The sequence below is a fragment of the Trachurus trachurus genome, assembly GCF_905171665.1.
Source record: "Trachurus trachurus genome assembly, chromosome: 7".
NCBI classification, from domain to species: domain Eukaryota; kingdom Metazoa; phylum Chordata; class Actinopteri; order Carangiformes; family Carangidae; genus Trachurus; species Trachurus trachurus.
In genome coordinates, this window is record NC_139901.1 from 6,563,979 (window position 1) to 6,586,117 (window position 22,139).

The 22,139-nt window shown below is 42.3% G+C and overlaps 1 protein-coding gene across 1 annotated transcript in view; it reads left to right on the forward strand.

Annotated features, from left to right (window-relative positions):
- Positions 1–211: 211 nt before the first annotated feature.
- Positions 212–22,139, forward strand: part of plch2a (phospholipase C, eta 2a) — a gene marked incomplete at both ends in the record, with an annotated part of 89,243 nt that continues 67,315 nt past the window's right edge. Inside the window, 4 exons of the mRNA XM_083975862.1 lie at positions 212–458; positions 10,937–11,083; positions 16,029–16,272; positions 16,420–16,549. Of these exons, the coding sequence (XP_083831988.1) occupies positions 212–458; positions 10,937–11,083; positions 16,029–16,272; positions 16,420–16,549 (768 nt within the window). The remainder of the gene's footprint in view (positions 459–10,936; positions 11,084–16,028; positions 16,273–16,419; positions 16,550–22,139) is intronic.

Below are 22,139 nucleotides of genomic sequence, written 5' to 3' on the forward strand. Positions count from 1 at the left end.
TGGCTTTTTCCTCCTCGGATGCTGCTCTGAAACTACCAGAGACTGATACAGTTAATGTGGAGTTTTTTTTTTATAGAGGTGCAGCGGGAGAGGATACACAACATTTACTCAATAGCTCTGTAGTTAAATGTCAACTTTGCGTAAATGAATTAATTTATAGGAACATCCTTTTGACTTTTAGGCAGGAACTTTGATATTTCAGTTATTCTAAATGAGTATATCCAAGAAGAACGGCTTTTTCCCCGTGGGCCCGGTGTCCTCGGCCCTGATGTGCGGCACCGGCGCCGCCTCCACCGCCGACAAGCCGGGGCCTCCGGCTAAAGGGGCTTTCTCTTCAGATGGGGACAAGGACAAACAGAAGAGCCAGAAGGAGGCCTCTCTGTCCTGTGTGGTGGAGGAGTTCTTCTGGATAGGCAGCAGCATCGTGGCCTTCTCTAAGTGGCGGCTTGGCTACATGGGTAAGACGCACTGTGGAGCGCACTGCAGCCTTTCTTCATGGTCAGTGCAGCTGAAACTGTTCAACTGTGAGACTCCGGATCCAGGGAGCAGGGATGTAGCTGTTTAAAAAGCAGGATCTGCCCTCTCTTGTTCTCACAGCAATGTTTTTTTATATCTGAGATGGCATTTTATTGCTTGAAAGTTAAGATCATCCTTTCAGTGAATGAAGTAACTGTGTCCTTATCTTTTCCCCTGTCAGTCAACTTTATCTGATCGACTGTCGTGGCGGTCTGAGGGCTCCAAGTGAGATTCATTGGCAGAGAAACCAGTCATCCTGCTGCGATTGCAAAACAGATACAGATTTTAATTGGTGGAATGATCGTTTGATCAGTGAAAACTCAAGAACTACCTGCTCGGTTTGTTGTGTGTTATTGAAGAAAGCCCTGAGCCTGAGAAAAACAAGTAACTGAGTCTTTTGATATTTTGATGGTGTCTGTTAAAGAGACAGTTTAGGTGCCAACTATACAGATGTATGACTGCAGTGAGACAGCAGTGTAGGCAGTAACTGTGTGTGTGAGTGTGTGAGAGAGATACATTTGTTTATGGCAGCCCTGACAGAGACTGATGTCAGAATTTAACAGGAACACCCACTCTTTTCTCACAATCTGTACCTCAGCTCATGCTGTCCAGAGCAAATTCACATCTTCATCTTTTCTTTCTATAATGTGACTTGTGTTTAGTGTGACTGCTTGATATTCAGGGCAGAAGGAATCTGCTCCCATGAAACATAAAGACATGAGACATCAAAAAAGCACTAGTTGTTCTGAACGCGGCTGGCCTGTCGCCCTCGGCAGACAGGTGTTTTTTTTTTTAGTAAGACTGGAACTCACAGTGGGGATTGCAGGTCATGAAGTCAACATTTAAAACATTTTTTGAACTTTTTATTATGCAGAAAATGCAGAGTGCTCAGACTGCAGAGACACAAAGATTGGTTGATTTTTCCTGTTGAGGGTGGGTGGGTGATTAATTTTCTTAACCCACAAGTATCAAAGAAGGCTCCATGTGTTTAACCTGTACACCACCAGCCTGTCAGTCCTCATCAGGTTTGCCGCTCCTACGTCAGCAGAAAGACCATCTGCACCGTGGAATCACCTGTGTGTGTTTGTGCGGCCACAGCATATGGCAACCAGACAATCCCACTGGACTTAACCTGGTGCCCCAACAGAGGAGAGCAGCTAACTCCACCTACTTGGCCTACATAGCGGCTGTGGTGGCAGGACGGGCAGCCACCCAGGTCGCCCTGCCGTGTCACCTAGTTTACACACCCTCTCATCTCACCTGGCTTCAGCCTCAGCTGTGTTTTGGTGGAGGATGACTTCCTGGCCAGTCGTCTGCTTCCTGCTTTAACCCCATTAACAAACAGCAGGGCTGCTAATGCCTGTCAAACACTCAGGGTGATGTAGGTCGTCCCATTTAACAGCAATTGTGTGTTTCCAGGAAGAGGCTGAAATAATCATGATAATGATATACAATAATGATACAAATGTCAAGACTTTATATGTATAGCACTTTTCAGTACATCTAACTAGGGCTGTCCCGATTACCATATTTAGATAATTGATTATTCGCAGGCATAAAATCGATCATAATCGAAGCTTCGATTTGTATCATCAGAACAGACATGTTCTCTCTTATTTTCACTGGAAAAAATGTGGCTAGTGGAAATTCAGATTGGCTGGTGATCAAAAAAGTTAATTTAGAACCCTGGTTCTCACATTGTGTGATTTTTAGTTGTAGGAAGTTGAAGAGGGTTGTTATGTTGGACTATTCACAGGATCTGATTGATAGACAAAGTTGTGTGTCATAACAGTGAAGTGGACATTATGTCTCTGGAGTCTGGACGATGTTGCTATAAGAGAGATGGGGTTGTAAATGGACAGTAATCCAGGAAGGAACCTTGGGGGACACCAGAGTGAGAAAGCAGCCATACATACATTGTACATACAGTGGGTCCTTAACTAGTTTGAGCCTGTATCACAGATTCCTGCTCACTTGTCCAGGCTGTTGATGAGTATTTTATGATGTGCTAAAAGAGCTAATGCATTGATGCTGGATATAATTAGAGCTTTATTCCTGCTGAAACATATTTTGAATGTGGCATTTGAATGTCTAATATCTATGTATAGGCAGAATTTTCAGTTCATCTTGTAAATTATTCCACACCCAGTTCTGCTTAGCTCAGATGAAACTGAGATGATGAAGATCATCCATCTAGATGATCTAGTATAATATATGGGTCCACAGAGAGAGGGAGGGAAAGAAAGATGGGTAAGGAGGGGCTGAGTGAATCAATGGGTTGCGCTCGAGCCGACAGTGAAATAAGATTTTAGCCTTTTGAAATAGTGAGAAAAATATAAAATCAATATGTGGTGGTCAATGCTGATATTGTGGTGGGCCACCACACACAAAAGGAGTGTATGGGAAACGCTGAAGCAACGGCCTTTCTGTGAGCCATTGACAAGAAACAGGACTTCAGTCACAATTTGACAATGAGCTGTTGAAATGATTGAGTTTTGAAGTGCAAAGTGAACTCAACGTATGAGGAGAAGAAAAGAGAGAAGGGCCACCACAAGAAGCTGTGGGGAAAGTAAGCAGTGGAAACAGTACACACACACACAGAGACAGAAACAGAGGAGGAACTGTTGTAGAGTTTGACAGTGTAAAAAAAAAAAAAAGAGCATGCAGACTGTTTGTGAGGGAACAAAGATGGAGCAGCAGCGTACACATGTACAACACCTTGTAGAGATGGAGAAAGACACAAAAGTGGAGCAGACACAGAAAGGCAGCGCACTCACTACTAGTGGGGGTCTGGGCCTGTTGCCATGGATACAACACAGATTTAAAGTGTGTGTTGATGTGAGGAAGATGCATTTTTGGAGGAACGCTGGATGTTCACTGGATGTTCAAATGGCTGAAAACAAGCTCAGATCCTATCTGCACGCTTGATTAATGAGAGCACACGAGACGCCCTCATCAAGAGCGGCAACAAAGAGACAAACACAAACGCTGGTTTCACTGGATAAATTGCCCTGTTTTCTTTCTCACCTGAAACGCTCTTTGCAACAGCACAGATTGGGATTTTTTAATGAGGACATCACACGTCCAGAGTGTAGCCTAAATGTGATAAAATCTAAAGTGACATATTCATACCCAACACTGTCCCAGCACACTCCTTTAAGAAACAAAAGAAAGAAAAATTAAAGGACCAGTGTGTAGGTTCTAGAGGGCTGTTTTTGGCAGATATTGAGTAGTCTGTAGGTTAATACTTTGAATTATGTTCTAATCAATTTATAATCATCTGATGGTAAATACAGTTGTGTTTTTATTAGTTTAGAATGAACCACCCAGAGCAGGTGCCATGTTGGACCGCTGTATGAGCCCAGAAGGGACAGACCAAACACTTTCTCAGTTGTTAACTGACATGTTTGTGAATTGCAACAGCTTTAATCTGTTCTAGCAATGCTCCATGCACATGGCTCCACAAAGACTAATGTTAGCTTTTTTGGTGACAGAGTCTTTATGACAGTGAAAGTATGCACTCTGAAACTGTAGGGGGAGCTCCGTAGAGAAAAAAGTGGCCAAAACAGCGGAAAAGCAATCCGATTTGCACAGTTCCCCTTTAGATGAAGAATTTGACTCCATGGATCTATCATCCTGTATAGCCACTGACTCTGAGGAGGGGTGTGTGTGTGTGCGCACAGGTGTATGCATATTAGTGCACCGTGTGTACGCAGCAGCCTCTTGCTTTGTTTTTTGCTTTGCTTTGGTATCCACAATCATGTTTTTGTTTTGTTTTTTTGTTTAATCAGAATTGGCCCCAACTATCATATTTCTGGTGTTGTAACACCCCTCATTTTATTTTATACTATGTGTATATGATTTGTACACATCTAAATCCATGTTTTATTTGCTTCGTTGACACAGGAAGTGTGTACCACCTCCTGGAGCCTCAGCACCAACTGTGAACACAAGTCCCAAACCACTGGACTGTTGGTTAATTGATTACACCAGACTCTATTATCCAGGCTTCATCAGCCTTCCATAGGTTGTGACTAACCTTTCCAATTGAATCAAATCCAGTGCCACCACTTACTGCTAACAGCCTGTGCTTTATGTTGTGTGTATGGAGTTACTTGTATTATTATATACTCTTGTGTATTATTGCATTACCTTTTAATATTTTACATGGCCTGCAGTCAGAGCATCAAGTGATTTCTTTGATGTTTCAAATATTCTTCAGGCACACGATAAGTTTCATCAGTGGGTTGATTGTATTGTGTTTGTATTTTAGCAGTGGGCTGCACCTACAGCCTCCCCTGACAGGCTTTACTTCACTCTCGGGGCGCTACTTCTCGGTGAGTGCTTCTTAGTGAAGTACAGTGGGAAGATATTTCAAAGATTTAGTTGACTTCCCAAGGGGCTTCCCACACACAGCCAGCTACATCACATGAGCAAACACTCTCCTTTTAGCCGACTGGCAGGGGATGGTGAGCAGGAACGTCGCCTCCTTCCCTGCCTCCTCATCTGTGAGTTAATTGTGTTGAAGGCAGCGGCAGCAAACCAGAGTGCGTTCCAATGTTGAAACTGTTCTCTTTGGTTCGCAGTTTGATTAGATTTAACCTCTCACTGCACCAGCGAAGTCAAACGTGCACATGCAACGTGACTTAAAAAAAAAAAAGAGAGAGAGAGAGAGGGCCCCGCTGTTTTCGCCTAAACTTGACTCCACTTGAGTCTAGACGGTCGGGTAATCCGTCAGTTTCCTTTTAATGTCAGTGTATCGATCACGTGCTGGGCTGACGGCGGGGCCTCTCTGGCTCCACGTCGAGCTGTGGATGCCGGCGCCGACAGCAGCAGATGTAAATGTTGGCCAGGAGGCTGTGATGGCTGTTAGAGAGCAGCGCAGCTTATCTTTGACAGGAGCAGGAGGATGAGCCACTCAGATCTCTGGGAGGAGATAGTTTTCAGCCGTGTGTGCCATCTTTGACCTGCGAACCCACAGAGTCGGCACGCTCTCATTCCAGCCCAACTTTGACAGCAGCACATTTCATGGATTACTGCCCCCTCTCTTGCTGAATATAGAGTATAGATCCTTAGCTCCGTTACAGCCGCCGGTATCAGACTCTGCAATCAGCCGGCGGCTGCAGAAATAACTCTTCTCTCGAAATCAATAAAAGAGCTGCTCTACAGCCATGTTGCAGTTATGTCACATGAAAGAGTCCGAGATGTAAAATCATTAAGGGTTAATACAGAAACACAGAAACGATAGGTCGTTTGTGAAATGGCTCATGTACAAATGTTATACAGTGAATTTTTATTATACAGTTGAGAATGATTTTTTTGCTGCATCAATATTGATGTCAGGACACCACGTACAGTCAGTGCTGTTCATGATGAGAGACAATGTTTAACATTTTCTTGGCGTAATTCTTCCTTTTAAACAGATTTTCAAATATAAAAAACTTTCTGAAATACTACAACTGGAGAGTTGTAATTGTGATAGTTAAATACATGACTTGTGACTTGGTACGAGTGAGAACGGAGGCTCTCTGCCTTCCACCTGGCGTCTCACGGCTGAAAACCAACCTTGCAACATCAGTGTAGTACCTGGCCCCCGCCCCGGTGTCCCAGCTCTCGTCTCTGCACACCACGATACAAACGCGCTCCGTTACCCACAATCTTTTATTTATGACAGTTAAGACTACACAAACATACATGTCGTAACATCGTATATGTTATATAACATTATCCACCGCATGGATTGATTTTTCGCCGACTTTGTTGCACATGGTCGTGAGGAGGGTTAGCAAAACAGAGGGAAAGCGACCGGACTTGCATAGTTCCCCTTTAAGGAGAGAGCAAGTAATTGTAATGTGGCTGTGACACACAGATCATGGAGGATATTATAATACCTTAAAACCTAAATGTCACTGATTTCCAAAATCATAATACTTCTGTGTATCATCATCTCAGATGCCCATTTCTAATAAATGTTGATAACCTACAAATGAATGTCTCCAGTTGTCTACAAGGCTGATGGGGCCACAGTGTCAGACTCGTATTCAGCTGATCATTTATGCTGAATTAGCCGTATTCAGAGTCCACATCAGGATGATTTCACACACTGATACACCCCTTGTCATACAATAATATAATGTCACATATAAAACTTTTTCTTTTCTGTAATTACAGAAACAGTGACGTCTTCCCTCTCTTTGTCACCTGAACTTCATTTTACTAATTTTACATTATGTCCCGAGTCCTGACCTCAGATGATTTTTCCAGGATTCCAGATTGTAATGTTAGTCATGGTCATCATGAGGATCTGTGAACTTCTCGTCTTGTCAGAGAAGTGTGCAGCGATCATGTATTTTCTCTCGTCCGCCGTTTTGTGCTCTTTGTTTTCTCCTTCCACAACACAGTGTTGTGCCGCAGCTAGGATGATGCATCGGGTCCTTGTGACGATTTAGTATTTCAGGGCTCAGTGAAATGTTCATCATGTGTGAGGAGGGATAAGCCGTGTCTCGATTGAGGGGCCACATCCTTTGAAGGCTCCATTTGGAGGCCGATTGCGTCAGAGCGGTGTGACTAGGCCGTCCAATTTTCCAAAGGAGCCTTCAAACGCATCCTTCGTTTCCCGTGCACTGAAGGATCCAACGGGTGGATCCCTGGGCACCCGACCGACCTATCCCATGATTCATTGTGTGCCAGCGGTGAATCTAGATGAAGAAAAAAAGGAAAAATAAATCCTCTGTAGAATGTACAGTCTCATTTCTGTCCGACCCTGCATGGTCTTAGGAGGCTGAGCCTTCACGCTCCGTACCTTGTGAAGGATGTGGTCCCTGGATTGAGACACAGCTTTACTCTGAAGACTACTTCTGTTGATCATGGCATATGCTCTCGATTCCCTGCGGAAACTGATGAGTAGTGTCTCTAATTTACATCATCTACACCAGGGGTTCCCAACCCCTGGTCCGCGGACTGGTACCGGGCCGTGGATCATTTGGTACAGAGAGAGAGAATGAAAACATATAAAATTGTTTGTTTTGTCAAATTTACACTTCTGGATGTTTTATTTTGGAAATTTTGCCACTTCCGTCTGTGCATCTTCCCAGCGCTGCGCAATTGACAGGCAGGTCCACAAGCGTAAAAGAGTAAAAAACACATTGCAGGGGAGAGACTCAATAATGAGATGACAAAAGACCTGACGACTGCCAACAAAAAGAAAAACTAAGATTCCTTTTCCTAATTACGGGTTCATTGCAACAGGTGATTCACATGTTCACTTCACAGAAAACTTCAAATCTCCCTGCGTTCTGGATTAAAGCAGAATATCCTGAGACTGCCACAAAAGCACTGAAAACCTGCTTCCATTATCTTTGTCAAGCAGAGTTTCCTGCTGTGACAGCAGCAAAATATTATGGAGTAGACTGGACCATCACCCCCAGATGACTGATTATATATTATGGTGAGTTGTAACAAAGAACGTAGAGCGCCCCCCACCCTCAATTTAGTCAATTTAGTCTCAAAAATGTCAATAAGAACTTTAGAAGAAGTAAAAAGGAAAACTCTATGTTGCAGTTGAAGGATGTTGATTCCAGGTCAAAATGTTCCTCAAACTGTTTCACCCAAAGGAGGTTGTATTAAACACACCGATCACTAATCAATAACAATATTGTGCATGTGCCCATCTGTAAAACACACAGCATCCATCCTACTCTAAGAAGAATAGAAAAACAGAACGCATCGCACCGTTTCTCAGAACTTTTGTCTCGTAGAGTTTAAAGTATCAGTGTTTGTTTACAACACATTTTCTACTGATACATCTTGGTCACATGGGCGTGGTCATCCATTTACACGCTGACACAATGTTTTTCCTTCACCAAGACTTCAAAGAACTGTTGTTTAACTATTCATGGAAGTGAGACAGGGAGCAAAGTGAAATGAAGCACTCTTGGTGTGCGATGGTGCCTCGAGACTGCTCTGGCGGTTGCATTGTGGAGCTGTGCACTTTGCTGACACTGGTCCTGAGCAGGAATTCAATAGCAGAGGTTAGGAGAACAGGACTGGACTACATTAACAATGCCCTGGGGGCGGGCTCTTTGCAGGAAGACCACAGCTACGTCAAATCAATGCTCACTTAGAGTGATTCGTCACTGCTGGTTTGCATTGCTTACTTCCACAGTAGAAGAATCAGATGTGTGTTGCGTTCAGGTCAAATGATCCAGATTAAAACTCATGCTATGAAGTATAAAATGGTGTTTTCTGTGAACTCAGTGAAATGTGATGAAACATGTATTCGTTTGGTGTTGCGTCGGGTCCAAAATTGGGAACCCAAATTTAGAAACACAATGAAAACACATCAAGACTATTGGCAGTGCCGTAAATTCTCAAATTCAATAGAATCTATTTCCGCTCAAAGTCCCAGATTAAATCAAGCCCCAAACATCCTCCATCTTTTCCTATTTTGTAGAGAAATTCAACATTATGCACATTTCCTCAGCAATAATTCCATCAGTAAAAACAGCAGTCATGAATCATCTCTCACATCCTACTGCTTTCAGTTTGTCATTCATTAATATTCACTATTATCTCCTGTCCCTTCCACTTTGCCATTTTCCCTTGCATTCTGTTATCGTCAATGAATGTCTACACTTAATGCACTCTTCTTTTTTTTTTTTAATTAAAATGAGTTTCTTGCAGGATTTTAATGTAAAAATGTTATGAGCTGTGGAAATGCACATTGGGCTGAACTTAGCATGTTAGCACAGGGAGTTGTGCTCTCATCAGTTAGCGCAACCACCCTTTACTTGTTCACGCTGCATTACTTCAATAGCAGCATGGGAAAATGTATGTTCCCTCCTCTTTTTTTTTTTTTTTTATCTTTTTTTAAATCAGGTCGAATTTTCCAAAATACCTCAAACGCAGCGGGTACGTTGAATGTCACACGCGCCAGCGCCTGCTAACCTTATTTAAACAACATTTGCGTGCTGAGTTGGCCTAATTTCTTGTATGTTGTGGGTGTTTGATAGGAAGTGACAGGCATCTGATAATTGATAGTATGGCCACATAGGGGTGTGACTGCATCCCAGGGGCATGTGGCAGTCCACATCAGCCTGATAGCCACACCATTAGCTTCCTGTGGAGGACTTTTCCAGCCCCCCCCACCCCAAAAAAAAATGAAACCAAGGTCACAAAGAGGCTTGTGTCTGTTTGTAGTGGGTGGGCATGTCTCGCCTTATTCTCTGGGTGTCTCTTTTATTCCTAGGTGGGGTTCAAAGTCTTTTCTTGAGATCAGGCAACAGTGTGAATCCTCCTCACGTCTAAAAAAGAGCGCCCAGGTTTATTGATTGATCTGGTTGTTGTTCTGTCATATTTATCCGTGTGCAGAAGAGATCTTGTTAAAGGGCTTTTCGTGGACAAATTGCCTCTCGCTGTCATCTATCTTCACTCACTTTCTCATCCTCCCAGGAGACGAGCAGCAGCCTGACAGGCATATCCAATGTGTTTGCTTTGCAATGCTGTGTGTTCATGTGAAGTGTATGAGTACATAACACACACACACACACAGGCACACAGACATTGTCATAAGACACTTTGGGGAATATTACATAAGTTACATACTGTACTTCACTTCAAATTTGCAGCCATTGATTATTTTACAGAAAAGAGTACTGTACTGTATTCAATGTAAAATATAATGAACATACCAATGACTTGTTCTTGAGAGCAGCGGCACTGAAATTAAGAGATTTGGTCAAACGAAAAACTCTACAAATCGCCTACAGGGCAAAACACAATCAACTACCCAGTAGTATTCAGGGACTTTTTTGTGAATGGGAGTTAGATATGACCTCCGGGCACAGCAGCAGAGCACAAGAACCACACTTAAAACTACAGTATGTGCATCTCAGTCTGTGGGGTAACTGTAGGATAAAATAGAGTGAAATGATTAGGGAGTTTGCGATGTGTTATGTCATATGTGTCTTGATGGTGTTTTGTATAGTATGTACAGTATGTGTATGTAAACCGGGGAGGGAAATTTAAAAGCTCTGCTTCATCCATCCCCATTTCAAACCAGATATTGTTATTGTTTATTGTCTGTACTGTTATTTGTTTTGATTTAATTATGTGTCTGTTGTATGGGAATTATTTGGATCTGGTTTGAAATAAATTATATATACACAACAAAAAAACAAATTTTGACTTCATCTTAACCACTCATCACAAAACCAGCTTTTTCCCCAAGTATGCCCAATTGGCCAGGCCTCAGTTAATTGGTCTTTAGCTTGAAATTTGTCCCCAAAGGTAGCTTATGATAGAAACAAGCACACAAACACACACACTTTCAGCTGTAATGCACACGCAAGCAGTTTCTTTTTCTGACAGCTGTCCAATTTTTTCTCCCCCCCCCCTGTCTGTCTTGTCTTCCTGCCTTCAGTGGAGAAATGCATGAGCTCCATGCAGATGGGAACCCAGATGGTGAAGCTCCGCGGCGGCTCCAAGGGACTGGTGCGGTTCTTCTATCTGGACGAACACAAGTCGTGTATCCGCTGGAGGCCCTCGCGCAAGAATGAAAAGGCCAAGAGTGAGTACCCCCCACCCCCCACACACACCCCCCTCACAGTATCAAGGGAGCAACATTTTCAGATGTTTGTTCAAAATTCAGACTTATGGAAAACCATTTGTGCCGTATTTTATGTGACAGGCTAGGGCTTGTTACCAGGCATCCCATAAACCCATTTTCACTTTGAATTTCCAATGCCATCTTCTCAAGAGGCTCAACGGAGTTATCGTTGACACCTTTGTTTATCAGAGACAGACACAGATGCTTTTTGAACACTTACTGAGTGACCATGGCGGCTGTTATTAATCAGACTTGTTGTGCATTTTACCGATCAAGTTATTAATTTTGTTAATTTTCCAAACAAGAAACAAGAAAATAATTAAAGACTGATCATTCCCTCCAGTTTTGGTGTCGACTCTCAGCCACGGTGTTTATATCCACATTGGGTGATGGAGGCAGTAAAACAGGAACACCATCTGTTCTGCTCCACAGCTTTAGCCGTCATAAAGCAAATAAAGTTCAACGCAAGACACAGAAAATGAGAAAAATACCACATTCGACAGTTTTTAATAAAATATCACTACAGATGGTAGCCTTAGGATTTTAAAACCTCCAGTGCTTCTCTTGTGTGTTTATTTATTAAGAAAAATTACAGTAATGCAGAGGAAGATAAGACCACATAAACAGTTTTTAGATAATTGTGTGTTCATTCATTTTTGGATGTTTGATTATTTTCTCTGCCAGAACCTGTGTTTTACCAGTCAACCACCACAGGCACCCGCACTTTAATGGTTATTTATTGACGTTTTTCTTTTGACAAATGAGCAATTAGACCTTAATATGAATAGTATTGACTCAGGTTTGTTGTTTTCTCTTGGCTTTTATTGTGAAACATTTGCGTTTACATCCCTGTTAGGTTGTCATCTGACAAACTTTCAAACACTCTTCAATCCAACAAAGAAAAATCGTAAAAAGGAAATTGCCAACATCACAACTGGATAATTACTGCCAAATGTGAAGGTTTTGGTTTTATTGCTGGCAACAACGAGCTGTTAAACGATGTTACTGAGTCACTTTGCTAACTTTATGCTTACTTGTCCTATTTGTTGTTTGTTGTTTCTTGCAAAGAAAAATAGATCAATCATTTACGCACAAAAGAAAAGCAAGACTCTTGGGGCATCATTCACAGTATTTTTTTTTTTACTGTTAATTACTATATTTATAGGGCACATTTAGAAAGGCGGCTTTGTTTTTGCCACCATTTTTCCAGTGGCTATCTCCCAGATGGCCTTTTATCTGATAATGTTTGGCTGGCTTTTAGTTCTGCTAGATTTAATTTTCACCCCTATGCATTTGCTCAAGGCATGAGGTATTTTTGTTATTTTCGGCCTGGACATTTATTTTCCATTCACAATATCTGCAACAAGCAAACACAAAGGTTTCCTGCAGTGTTTTAGAATAAAAGAGGGCTAAGGGACTTCTTCGCAGCAGCTCCCAGGATAGCGGGGCGTCTCATGGGGGCTTAGGGGCTCAGTTTCCTGTTGCTCTTCCTCCTCTGTAGCCCTGGATTTGATAAGCTTCTTAAATCGACTTAATTATTCATCAGCTTTAATCTGCCCAAACACTGTCTTTTTCACACCGCCAAATGAAGGTGACACACACACACACACGCACACAATTCCCTGGCAGATTAGAAGCGCCACCTATCCACCCCTATCTCGGGTCGTGGTGGGAGCAGGTTCAGCGAGGTAGTCCGGATGTCCCTCTCTCCGGCATCGTGTTCCTGCTCCACCCTGAGGTGTTCCCCGGCCAGATGACATGTACAGTCTCTCCAGCATGTTCTGGGTCTACCCCAGGGACTCTTGCCAGTTGGACATGCCCAGAAAACCTTCAATGGAAGATATCCAGGAACCATCCTGATCTGATGCCTGAACCAGCCTGGCTCCAATCAAAGCAAAAGAGACACAGCTTTAATTCATGGCTCTGTCCAGATATCAGAGTTATAAGGGTGAGCCCAGCCACATTAAGGAGAAACTCTTTAAAATGATAGTTCAACATTTTGGCAAATTTGCCCATTGCCATAATCCCTATAGTTTTAGGAGTAGATTTGTTACCTTTAATTGACGGTGCAAGCTATTATTAGAACGGCGGAGCAGAGCTGCGAGCTGCTCAGAGCTACGCTACAGAGGCTAATGGGATTTCTTGGTTTCCCTCATCAAACTCATCAAATACACAACGTTACGAGACAGAGTTGTTTTCGGTGTAAATTCATGCAAAACTGCTGATGCACGTTCCCGTTTGGGAGCAGTTTTTCGGCAAGCAGTCTCTGCATTTGCCTGAGGGAAACCAAGAAAGTCCATTAGCCTCCGTAGCGTAGCTCTGAGGCGCTCGCGGTTCTGCTCCGCCGTTCTAAAAATAGCCTGCACTGACAATTAAAGGTAACAAACCCTCCTAAACTATAGGGATTATGGCAATGGGCCAATTTGCCAAAATGTTGAACTATCCCTTTAAGGCTGTTCTTATTAGCAGTCTTATCCCTCAGTCACTACCCAAAGCATTAAAAGCGATGGTTAAAATGTAAATAACTGTGATTGACACCAACACCAGGTGGAAATAAGCTTCATTCCCAGCAAAGAATAAGGACACCATTCTCACTTCAGTTATATAACATCCCACTGGCTTGTAAAATAAACAGTCATTACACCCCATTCTTTGGGGAAGGGAGTCACTAGCCTTCACCAAGTCCACAAAACACATGTAGACTAGATGGGGGGGGGGGGGGGGGTGACCTTCTTAGCATAAAGAGTTGGTCCTCTGTTCCATGCTGAGGTCAGGACCAGCATTGCTTTAGCAGTAAATATGTGACGTATAGCACCAACTGCACATTCTCTGCAAAAGACCAAGAGATAACACAAATCATCTGAATCAGACATTCTGTTAAGTGGAAACCAAGACAGCACAAAGTGAGAAAACTGACCCCAGTTATGTCAATGAACCTTGCTAGAGTTATTTTATTTGTACCGTGGAAGCTTGAATATCTACAGGCAGCACACATGTAAATCCAAGCTGCGGCAGTCTAATAATTGGACTAGATTAGACTTTGAAAGTGTATGAGAGGAAATGTTCACCTGATGGATCACACACCTGTCCTATCCTCTCAGGAATAAATCAGTGGTGTAGAAATATTTTAGATTTTGGAGAAGATGCATCAACTGGTAAATTGTGTGCTGTGTGTGGACACCACCACTTTGAGTTTAAACACTCAGGAAACATCACAAATCTGCCGGCGCCTGGGGAGAAAAAAAAAACGCTGCAGTGATATTGATATTTGTGATATCGACAAACATGGAATCATTGTCCATCGAATCGATATGTTATCGTATTATGATGAAACTTGTGATTTACACCCCCGGAGACGACGTCCACGTCAAGCTCCGCCACGGGGCAGCTCATGAAACATTCCAGACGGTGGTAGCGGTGGTTACACCTCTACTACCTCTCTACTATCCACCCAATAGCAGGTGCATAGTACAGTGTTGCATGATTTATGAAGGTGCAGCTATCAGGGAAAGCACATGTACCCATGCAGGATCTCCAGCTACAGGGCTTGTGGGGAAGAGTGACGGCCACATGGGAGCACAGACAACACAGCACCAGCGTGTCGACTGTCATGTCAGATGCATCTCTGACATCCAGTAGTGTGTGTATATACACACAGTAATACACAGGTTTTTGTGTGTGTAGCATGTGGTCATGAGGGAAAATAGTTATATGTACATCACTGCATTATGAATGTGTATGTAAATAGTGTTTCATCCATGGAGTGTACTGTTTGACTGAGGGCCAGAGAGACACACAGGCAGAGGAGGGTGTGTGTGTGTGTGTGTGTGTGTGTGTGTGTGTGTGTGTGTCCCCTGGATATTGTCAGGCACCGGGGAATCAACCTGCTCTGCAGATTTTCCAAACTCCGAGCTGAACAAGCGACAGCTACTCGCCATGTACTTGCTGTCAGGGGGAAAATAATGAATGACTCAAGGCAACGTCTTCGGGTAAAATGTCATTACCATCTCATAAATGTTGTCTCTTAATAAACAGAGCTCTCTGGATGCTGCGCAATCAGTATTTGTAATGGCCCATATCACGAAGCCCTGAAATCAGACACAAGAATCTCCTCGTTAAACTTTCAACAATGATTAATTCACTGTCGTTTAAGAAATTCTCTAAATAATTAGAATACTAAAGAGTGCAGAGGGATAAGTTGGGTTTAATGAGGTTTTGACACTAGACAAGAGGTGTACTCACTCCAGGGATCAAACTTCAATACTTGAACTGACTGACTGGACTGGTATGATTTTCAACAAAAGTCCATCATGGTCTGAATTGAATTCAGACTGCTTTTTCAGTGCTATAATGTTTTGAGGCTTACCAAGAACAATTACCTCCAGAATGCTTATATGTTGTACCAGTTTGGGCATAAACTCTATTATAAATAAAACACCTTATCACTGGGGAAAAACAAAGGCTATAACACACCAGCTTCAGTGTCGTGTGCAGAGGGCCGCAGACTTGTTTGTTTGTACTTTATTTACTCATTTATTGTGTGATTTCTTTCCATTCACTATAGATTACTTATGTACCCAGAATGCTGGGATTGTCTGTTCTGTGTCTGTCTGCAAGTTGTTGCATTTAATGGCTATCTGGCCAATATCCTGTCTGTCACTGCTGTCACTGAAACTGGCCCCCAATTCCACCCAGCCAATGTCTATATGTATTTTCCAAGCGCAGAGGTGTGTTTGTATGAATAAATGAATATATAAATAAAATAATAAATCGTATTATGCTCTCTGGGGCTGGATGGTAAATATAGGAAAGAAAATCTACCAGTGTGAATTTGCAACACAGTTCGGACTGAAAGCAAACAGTGGAACCATGCGTGTTGTCACTGACTTCCTGTTTGCTCCAACAGTTTCTATCGACTCCATCCGCGAGGTGTGCGAGGGGAAGCAGTCCGAGATCTTCCAGCGCTATGCGGAGGGCAGCTTCGACCCCAACTGCTGCTTCAGCCTCTACTACGGCGAGCACGTGGAGTCCCTGGATCTGGTGTCCGGCACCGGAGAGGAGGCGCGGACCTGGATCACAGGCCTCAAATATCTGATGGCTGGCATCAGCGACGAGGACAGCCTGGCCAAGAGACAGCGCACCCGTGACCAATATCCTTCACCTGCTCTTGTTATTTATACTGAACTAAGTAGATAAGTGATGTTATGGTGTAGCTATATCTTGCCGAATATACGGTAGAAATGCATTTATCACCAGTGATTTTCATGCCGACTTTCCCTAACCTACCGTGTCATCACATGGCTGAAGCAGACCTTCGCTGAGGCAGATAAGAACGGCGATGGCAGCTTAAGCATCAGCGAGGTCCTGCAGCTCCTGCACAAGCTCAACGTCAACCTTCCCCGACAGAAGGTCAAGCAGATGTTTAAGGTACGGAAAGAACAAGGCCACATTCAGTGGACAGTCAGTTTTTATTTAGTGTTTTTGCTCCAGTTTTATGTTTTCTCTTCATGGAAAATGTTGGAAAATCCACTTTATTTGGAGGTTGATGAAGTACATTCAAAGATCTTTTTTACAATCACACTGGCTGCATTCAAGTGCAGAATAGTTTTCACCCAAGGCCCTTTGAGGCCATAACCATGAGATCTAACCCACCAGTTGAGCTGGAGGCAAAGAAGAAGTCAAGGCCGCAGTCACACTTTGTGAAAGTTTGTGTGTTCTCAGTCTGGTGCTGTTTGCCTGTGGTGGCAAGTTTACATGAATTAAATCAGCTACACAGCGCACAATCCAATGTCAGACTGGTTTTATGAACAAGCAGCATGAATAGAGGGGTGTTTTGTTGGCTTTTCACCTTTCTCCTTGGAATTTCTTTAGTCAGCTGGGTTTCTCGCATCAAACTCATCAAATACACAAACCAACAACTCCAAAACGCTCTTGTGGACAAGTTGTGACCTGCACATTCACCACGTAATGAGAAAATAACGGAACGTTACGAGAAGGAGTTGTTTTCGAGGTAAATTCATGCAAAACCGCTGATGCGCGTACCTGTCAGGGGCAGTTTTTCAGCAAGCAGTCTCCGCATTTGCCTCCAAAACAACTTCGTCTCGTAATGTTCCGTTATTATCTCATAGCGTGGTGAATGTGCAGATCACAACTTGTCCACCAGAGCGTTTTGGAGTTGTTGGATTGTGTATTTGATGATTTTGATGAGGGAAACCAAGAAATCCCACTAGCCTCCGTAGTGTAGCTCTGAGCAGCTCGCGGCTCTGCTTCGCCGCTCTAAAAACAGCTTGCACTGACAATTAAAAATAACGAACCTACTTCTAAGACTATAGGGATGCAATGGGCCAATTTGCCAAAATGTTGAACTATCCCTTTAACAACATGGAAATGGCTCTGACTTGTTTTCATCCGGCAAACAACACAGAGTCAACATGTGGTCAATCCCAGCTGACTAAAGCATTATCTCAAGGTCTCACACAATCAACATGAATGCAGATTAATGACGGCTGCTGTGCTGGTGGTTAGAGGTGACACAAAGTTATCTCTTTGACTCCTCTACCACCCCATCAGCAACAGACAGAGATGGTTATTGTGTCACCTCTGCCTGGTGTATTTTATTGTCTTCGTACTGACACATCATTATGTAAAAACGAGATGGTTTTATAAGTGAAAGGATCTGTTTACAAATTAAAATGGCTTCGTGAGAATATTCTCCAAAGCTGAAGATCATAAATGGCGGCTGTAAACATGGAACTTCTAACATGAATAAGAAATTATAGGTCGTAAAGAACTGTACGGATAATTACCAGCGCACGGTGCAGTTACAGCTCATTAAGGGAGTAAGTGGGCTTATCGGGTGACTAGCGACTAATTTATATACTTACAAACTGGCAGATTGTGAATGAGCAGTAAAGACACTTTGACTGATTGTGATTACTGCAGATGTGAGATAACACAGGGCTCAGCCACCGACTCTTCCTCAGCAGAGGGATTAACATGCTGCCTGGTTAAGTTTTAGCCTTCCTCCTACAGAGCAGCTAGCCAGCTTACTATCACTAAGTCCAGTAGCCTGTTGACGGTCACCCATATGGTGCTGCTGGGACACAGATGGCCTCTGGTGTAATGCACAGTAAATACCCCATGTGTGTGTGCGTGCGCGTGTGTGGAAATTCACGAAGACCTGTGTGTTGACAATCTCTCGGCTAGTTTCATGGCTTAACCTACTTTACAGTGAAGAGGAAAAACCTGTGGACTTGACCTCTTTCACAGTCTGAGGAAGTTGACTTGTGAATCTGTGCTGGCGTGCTGCTGCATATGTTTTGCACATTAATGAGGATAAATCGCCCACCCCGTCTTAATCCTGTCAAATAACAGATGCCTCGAATATTTTGTCCAGTACATTTCTGCCAATTAGAGAACACAAAATCACAGTGAGTGACACAACGCAATTCAGCGCCGCCACAAACTCCAGCGGCTCATCTAACAGTAAACAATCAGAGACTGAAATGAAACATTACAGTGATCATTCATTAAGGATTTATTGTAGCGCCGCTGTATTGGACTGCAGCTCCTTCAGCATAATGAACTAGCAACTGAAGTATATGTGATGCATTATCCTTAATTACTGTGTAATAAATAAGATTACCGCTCATTAATTTTCTAAACACTTTTAGTGTTGTAGTTAATTGCTGTTTCTCTCCTATGTTTTCTTTTTTTTTCATGGTCTGGCAGATTGTTCGGCCTTTTGTTTGCAAATGTTATTATTGCTTTTTGAATCAGTTTAATTGTCTCTCAGGCCTTCTTATCTGACTTGTCCTTCTCTTTAGCACTTTGAAATGCACTATGTATGAAAAGTGTCGTACAAATTTAGTTTGACTGACTCTCGTTGATTCATGGTCCAGTCAAAGTTGTGAACACTGACAGAAGAGTACAGGTAGGGTTGCAAAGGGATGGAAAATTTCCAGTAAATCTCCGATAAATTTCCAGAAACTTTCCATGGGAAGTTAAGATGAGGAATTTGGGAAATTTACCAAATTGGAAACTTTCCATGGGAATTATTGGGAATTTATGGGAATTAACTGGAAATTGGGAGTAATTTAAACAAACTGTATCATATCCAAACATAGATATAAATATTTTGTTTTGTCATAAACAGGCATCCATGCAAAATAATACAATTAAAAAACATGACATTTCAACTTATTTATTTGTGAGTAGAACTTTATCAAGTTTTAATTTTTGTATAAACAATAAATTTTTTTTACTGAACAACAAAAACGTGAATGTTGAATAAAATGTTACCTTTAATTTTGTAAATTTCGGATTTATTCCCGTTTATTCCCATATATTCCCGTTAATTCCCATATATTCCCATATATTCCCATTAATTCCCATATATTCCCGTTAATTCCCATGGAAAGTTTCCAACTTTGAAAATTCCCGGAATTTTGCAACCCTAAGTACAGGGCTCCACACAACTTGCATAGTGGACCACATGTCATCTCACTGAAAGACAGGATGCCCGTCTGTGATCTAAGAGGTGGACTGATGTGACTCTGAAAGCTGTAACAGCTGTATCCATCTGACTGACGGCTAATTAAGCATAAACACTTCAGCTTTTTGCTTTGTAAAATTGTCCAATTATAAAAATAAATAAATAAGTTTAGCTCTTCTTGCAGTGACAGTGCCTTGGGTGTAATTTAATCCAAATTATCTGTTGTTGTTTTTATCATCAATGCCTCAGGCATATTTAGGGGTTTTTATGATTTTTATATGTGTACCAGGAGGCTTAGTTAGAGGCTGACTGAGAAAAACACAGGGGACAAACCCAGAAACAGAAGCTATTAGTGACTAACCTTTAACCCTTCTATATTTTAACTACTGTGGGACAGGCCACTTGATAATTCAACAGTCAACTGAAATATCTGAAGGAAATTATTCCACTGTGTCCACTGTTTTGTCAAGTAAACCTAAAATACTTTCCTCGTCCACCCACATAAAGTCCATGCCTACATTTTTCAAATTAAAACAAGCTCATTTATCTTTTCACTGAGTGCCTGGGCAGCCAGAGAGCAAATCCTCCGGGCGTTTACTTTTGATGGGAAGCCAAGTAGACACACTTCAGCCTGTATCTGCCTATCTGATGTGATTTAATTTGGGGGAAGCCAGATAAGGAGACTACTTTGTTGTTGTTGTTGTTGTTGTCATTGTTTTTGAACATTTAACTAAACTTCTTCCAAATTGCAGTGGCGATACACAATGCAAAAGTAGTAAACCAATGTGTTATTAGGCAGTTGACACAATCTAGTTGTACCTGCCAATGCTGATGATTTAGATTCTGTTTGTACTAAATGTGGTATTTGTCTGACTTATACATGTGACTGTTTCCTCAGATGCACAGAAACCAGCTTATTCTCTAGAGCTGAAATGAAAGGTTAGATTTAAAGAGGAACTATGCAGGATTTGTAGTTTAACAATGCTACATTTTTACCTTAATTAAGCAGCTTTGGAGTAATTGTGTTGGTTTAATAAATGGCCTAACTTGTTAGAGGGAGAATGGAGGCTCTCTGACTTCCAAATGCGGCTCTTATTGTGTTTCTTGGCTGAAAAACAACTTTGCAAGATCTGGGCCCCCGCCCTGTAGTCCCAGCTCACACCACGACACAAATGTTCCCGTAATTTATAATCTCTTGTTTATGACGGATAGACCTACACAAATATACATGTCTTAACATTGTATGTGATATACAACGTTATCCACCGCTCTATTGTTTGATTTCTCGCTGGCTTCCTTGTAAACAAATGCACACAGCCGAGAGGAGGGTTAGCAAAACAGCGGAAAAACAACCGGACTTACATAGTTCCTCTTTAACAGTTACAGTCACATTACATCACATCACATCACAGGAGTTTAACACTACAGTTGAAAACCCGTCAACGTCACTGTTACTGATAGAACTGATGGACACGACAATCAATGAATATCAAACACTATTTGCAACAGAAAACCATCCATCAGAATCCTTCAGTATCACTATGATGTCTCCCACTTACCCAAAAGTAAATCAAGGAAACGTTTCTTTTTAACCAGGTCCTTACCACATTATAACCACCTCCCCTACTGTAGCTGTGGAGCTGTGCATTGACTCAATGAAGTGGCCTCAAGACCTGTTCTAGTTTGTTTACAGAATAGAGGTGTGGTGTGCCTGTAGGAAGGAAGCTGGTTGGATGTGATGAATGAAGGTATTACCACACTTGTAAATGGGAGCGGGCTTCTTCAGCAGAAGCTTTGCTCAGCGATTTATCACAGTGGAGACTTGCATATGCACACGAGGAGGGAAAGTCTTTGTAGGAAGAGGAAACTGCAATTCTAACTGATGAATTAAATCGTGTTAGCCGAGTTAAAACGCAGAGCATAAGCCTGCTAACAACTTAAGAGCCTGGATTCATTCATAATGAATGGGAATGAATGAGGTTGGATTGATGTTTTTTTTCCAGACAGTGTTCTCCAGCTCTGCTGCTGTGTTTCATCCTCGCGGGGCAAAGATGTGTCCTGAATTAGAGGACTGCTTCTTTTCATTCCTCCGCCTCAAAGAAGGAGTAAAAATGCAGGTGAACTGATGTGTTATCAGCGTGGCCACGGCACAGAGCAGAGCTCGCTATCTAATAACTCTTGTCTCATGAGCGGTACTGTCTGTGCCTGTCACTCATGTGTCACTTGGTCACAACTTCAGTGACAACTAAGTGACATTTGCGTTAAAACCAACAGCAGAGATTGGCGATCTGAAGTGTTTGCCTTGTGTAATCTGCGTCATTTGACTTCCTGTGTGTGAGCTCCGGGTGGCATTTGGGAGACAGAATGTGTTACAGTAGTAAGTTTTGAAAGTTTTGAATTATGTGTTGAGCTGCTCATCTTGGACTATTTACCACAGTAATGATAATATGGATCACTCAAAGTGTCTTACAGTTGAAGCCACTTTCACCCATTCACACACGCTGATGCTATTAAAGGGATACT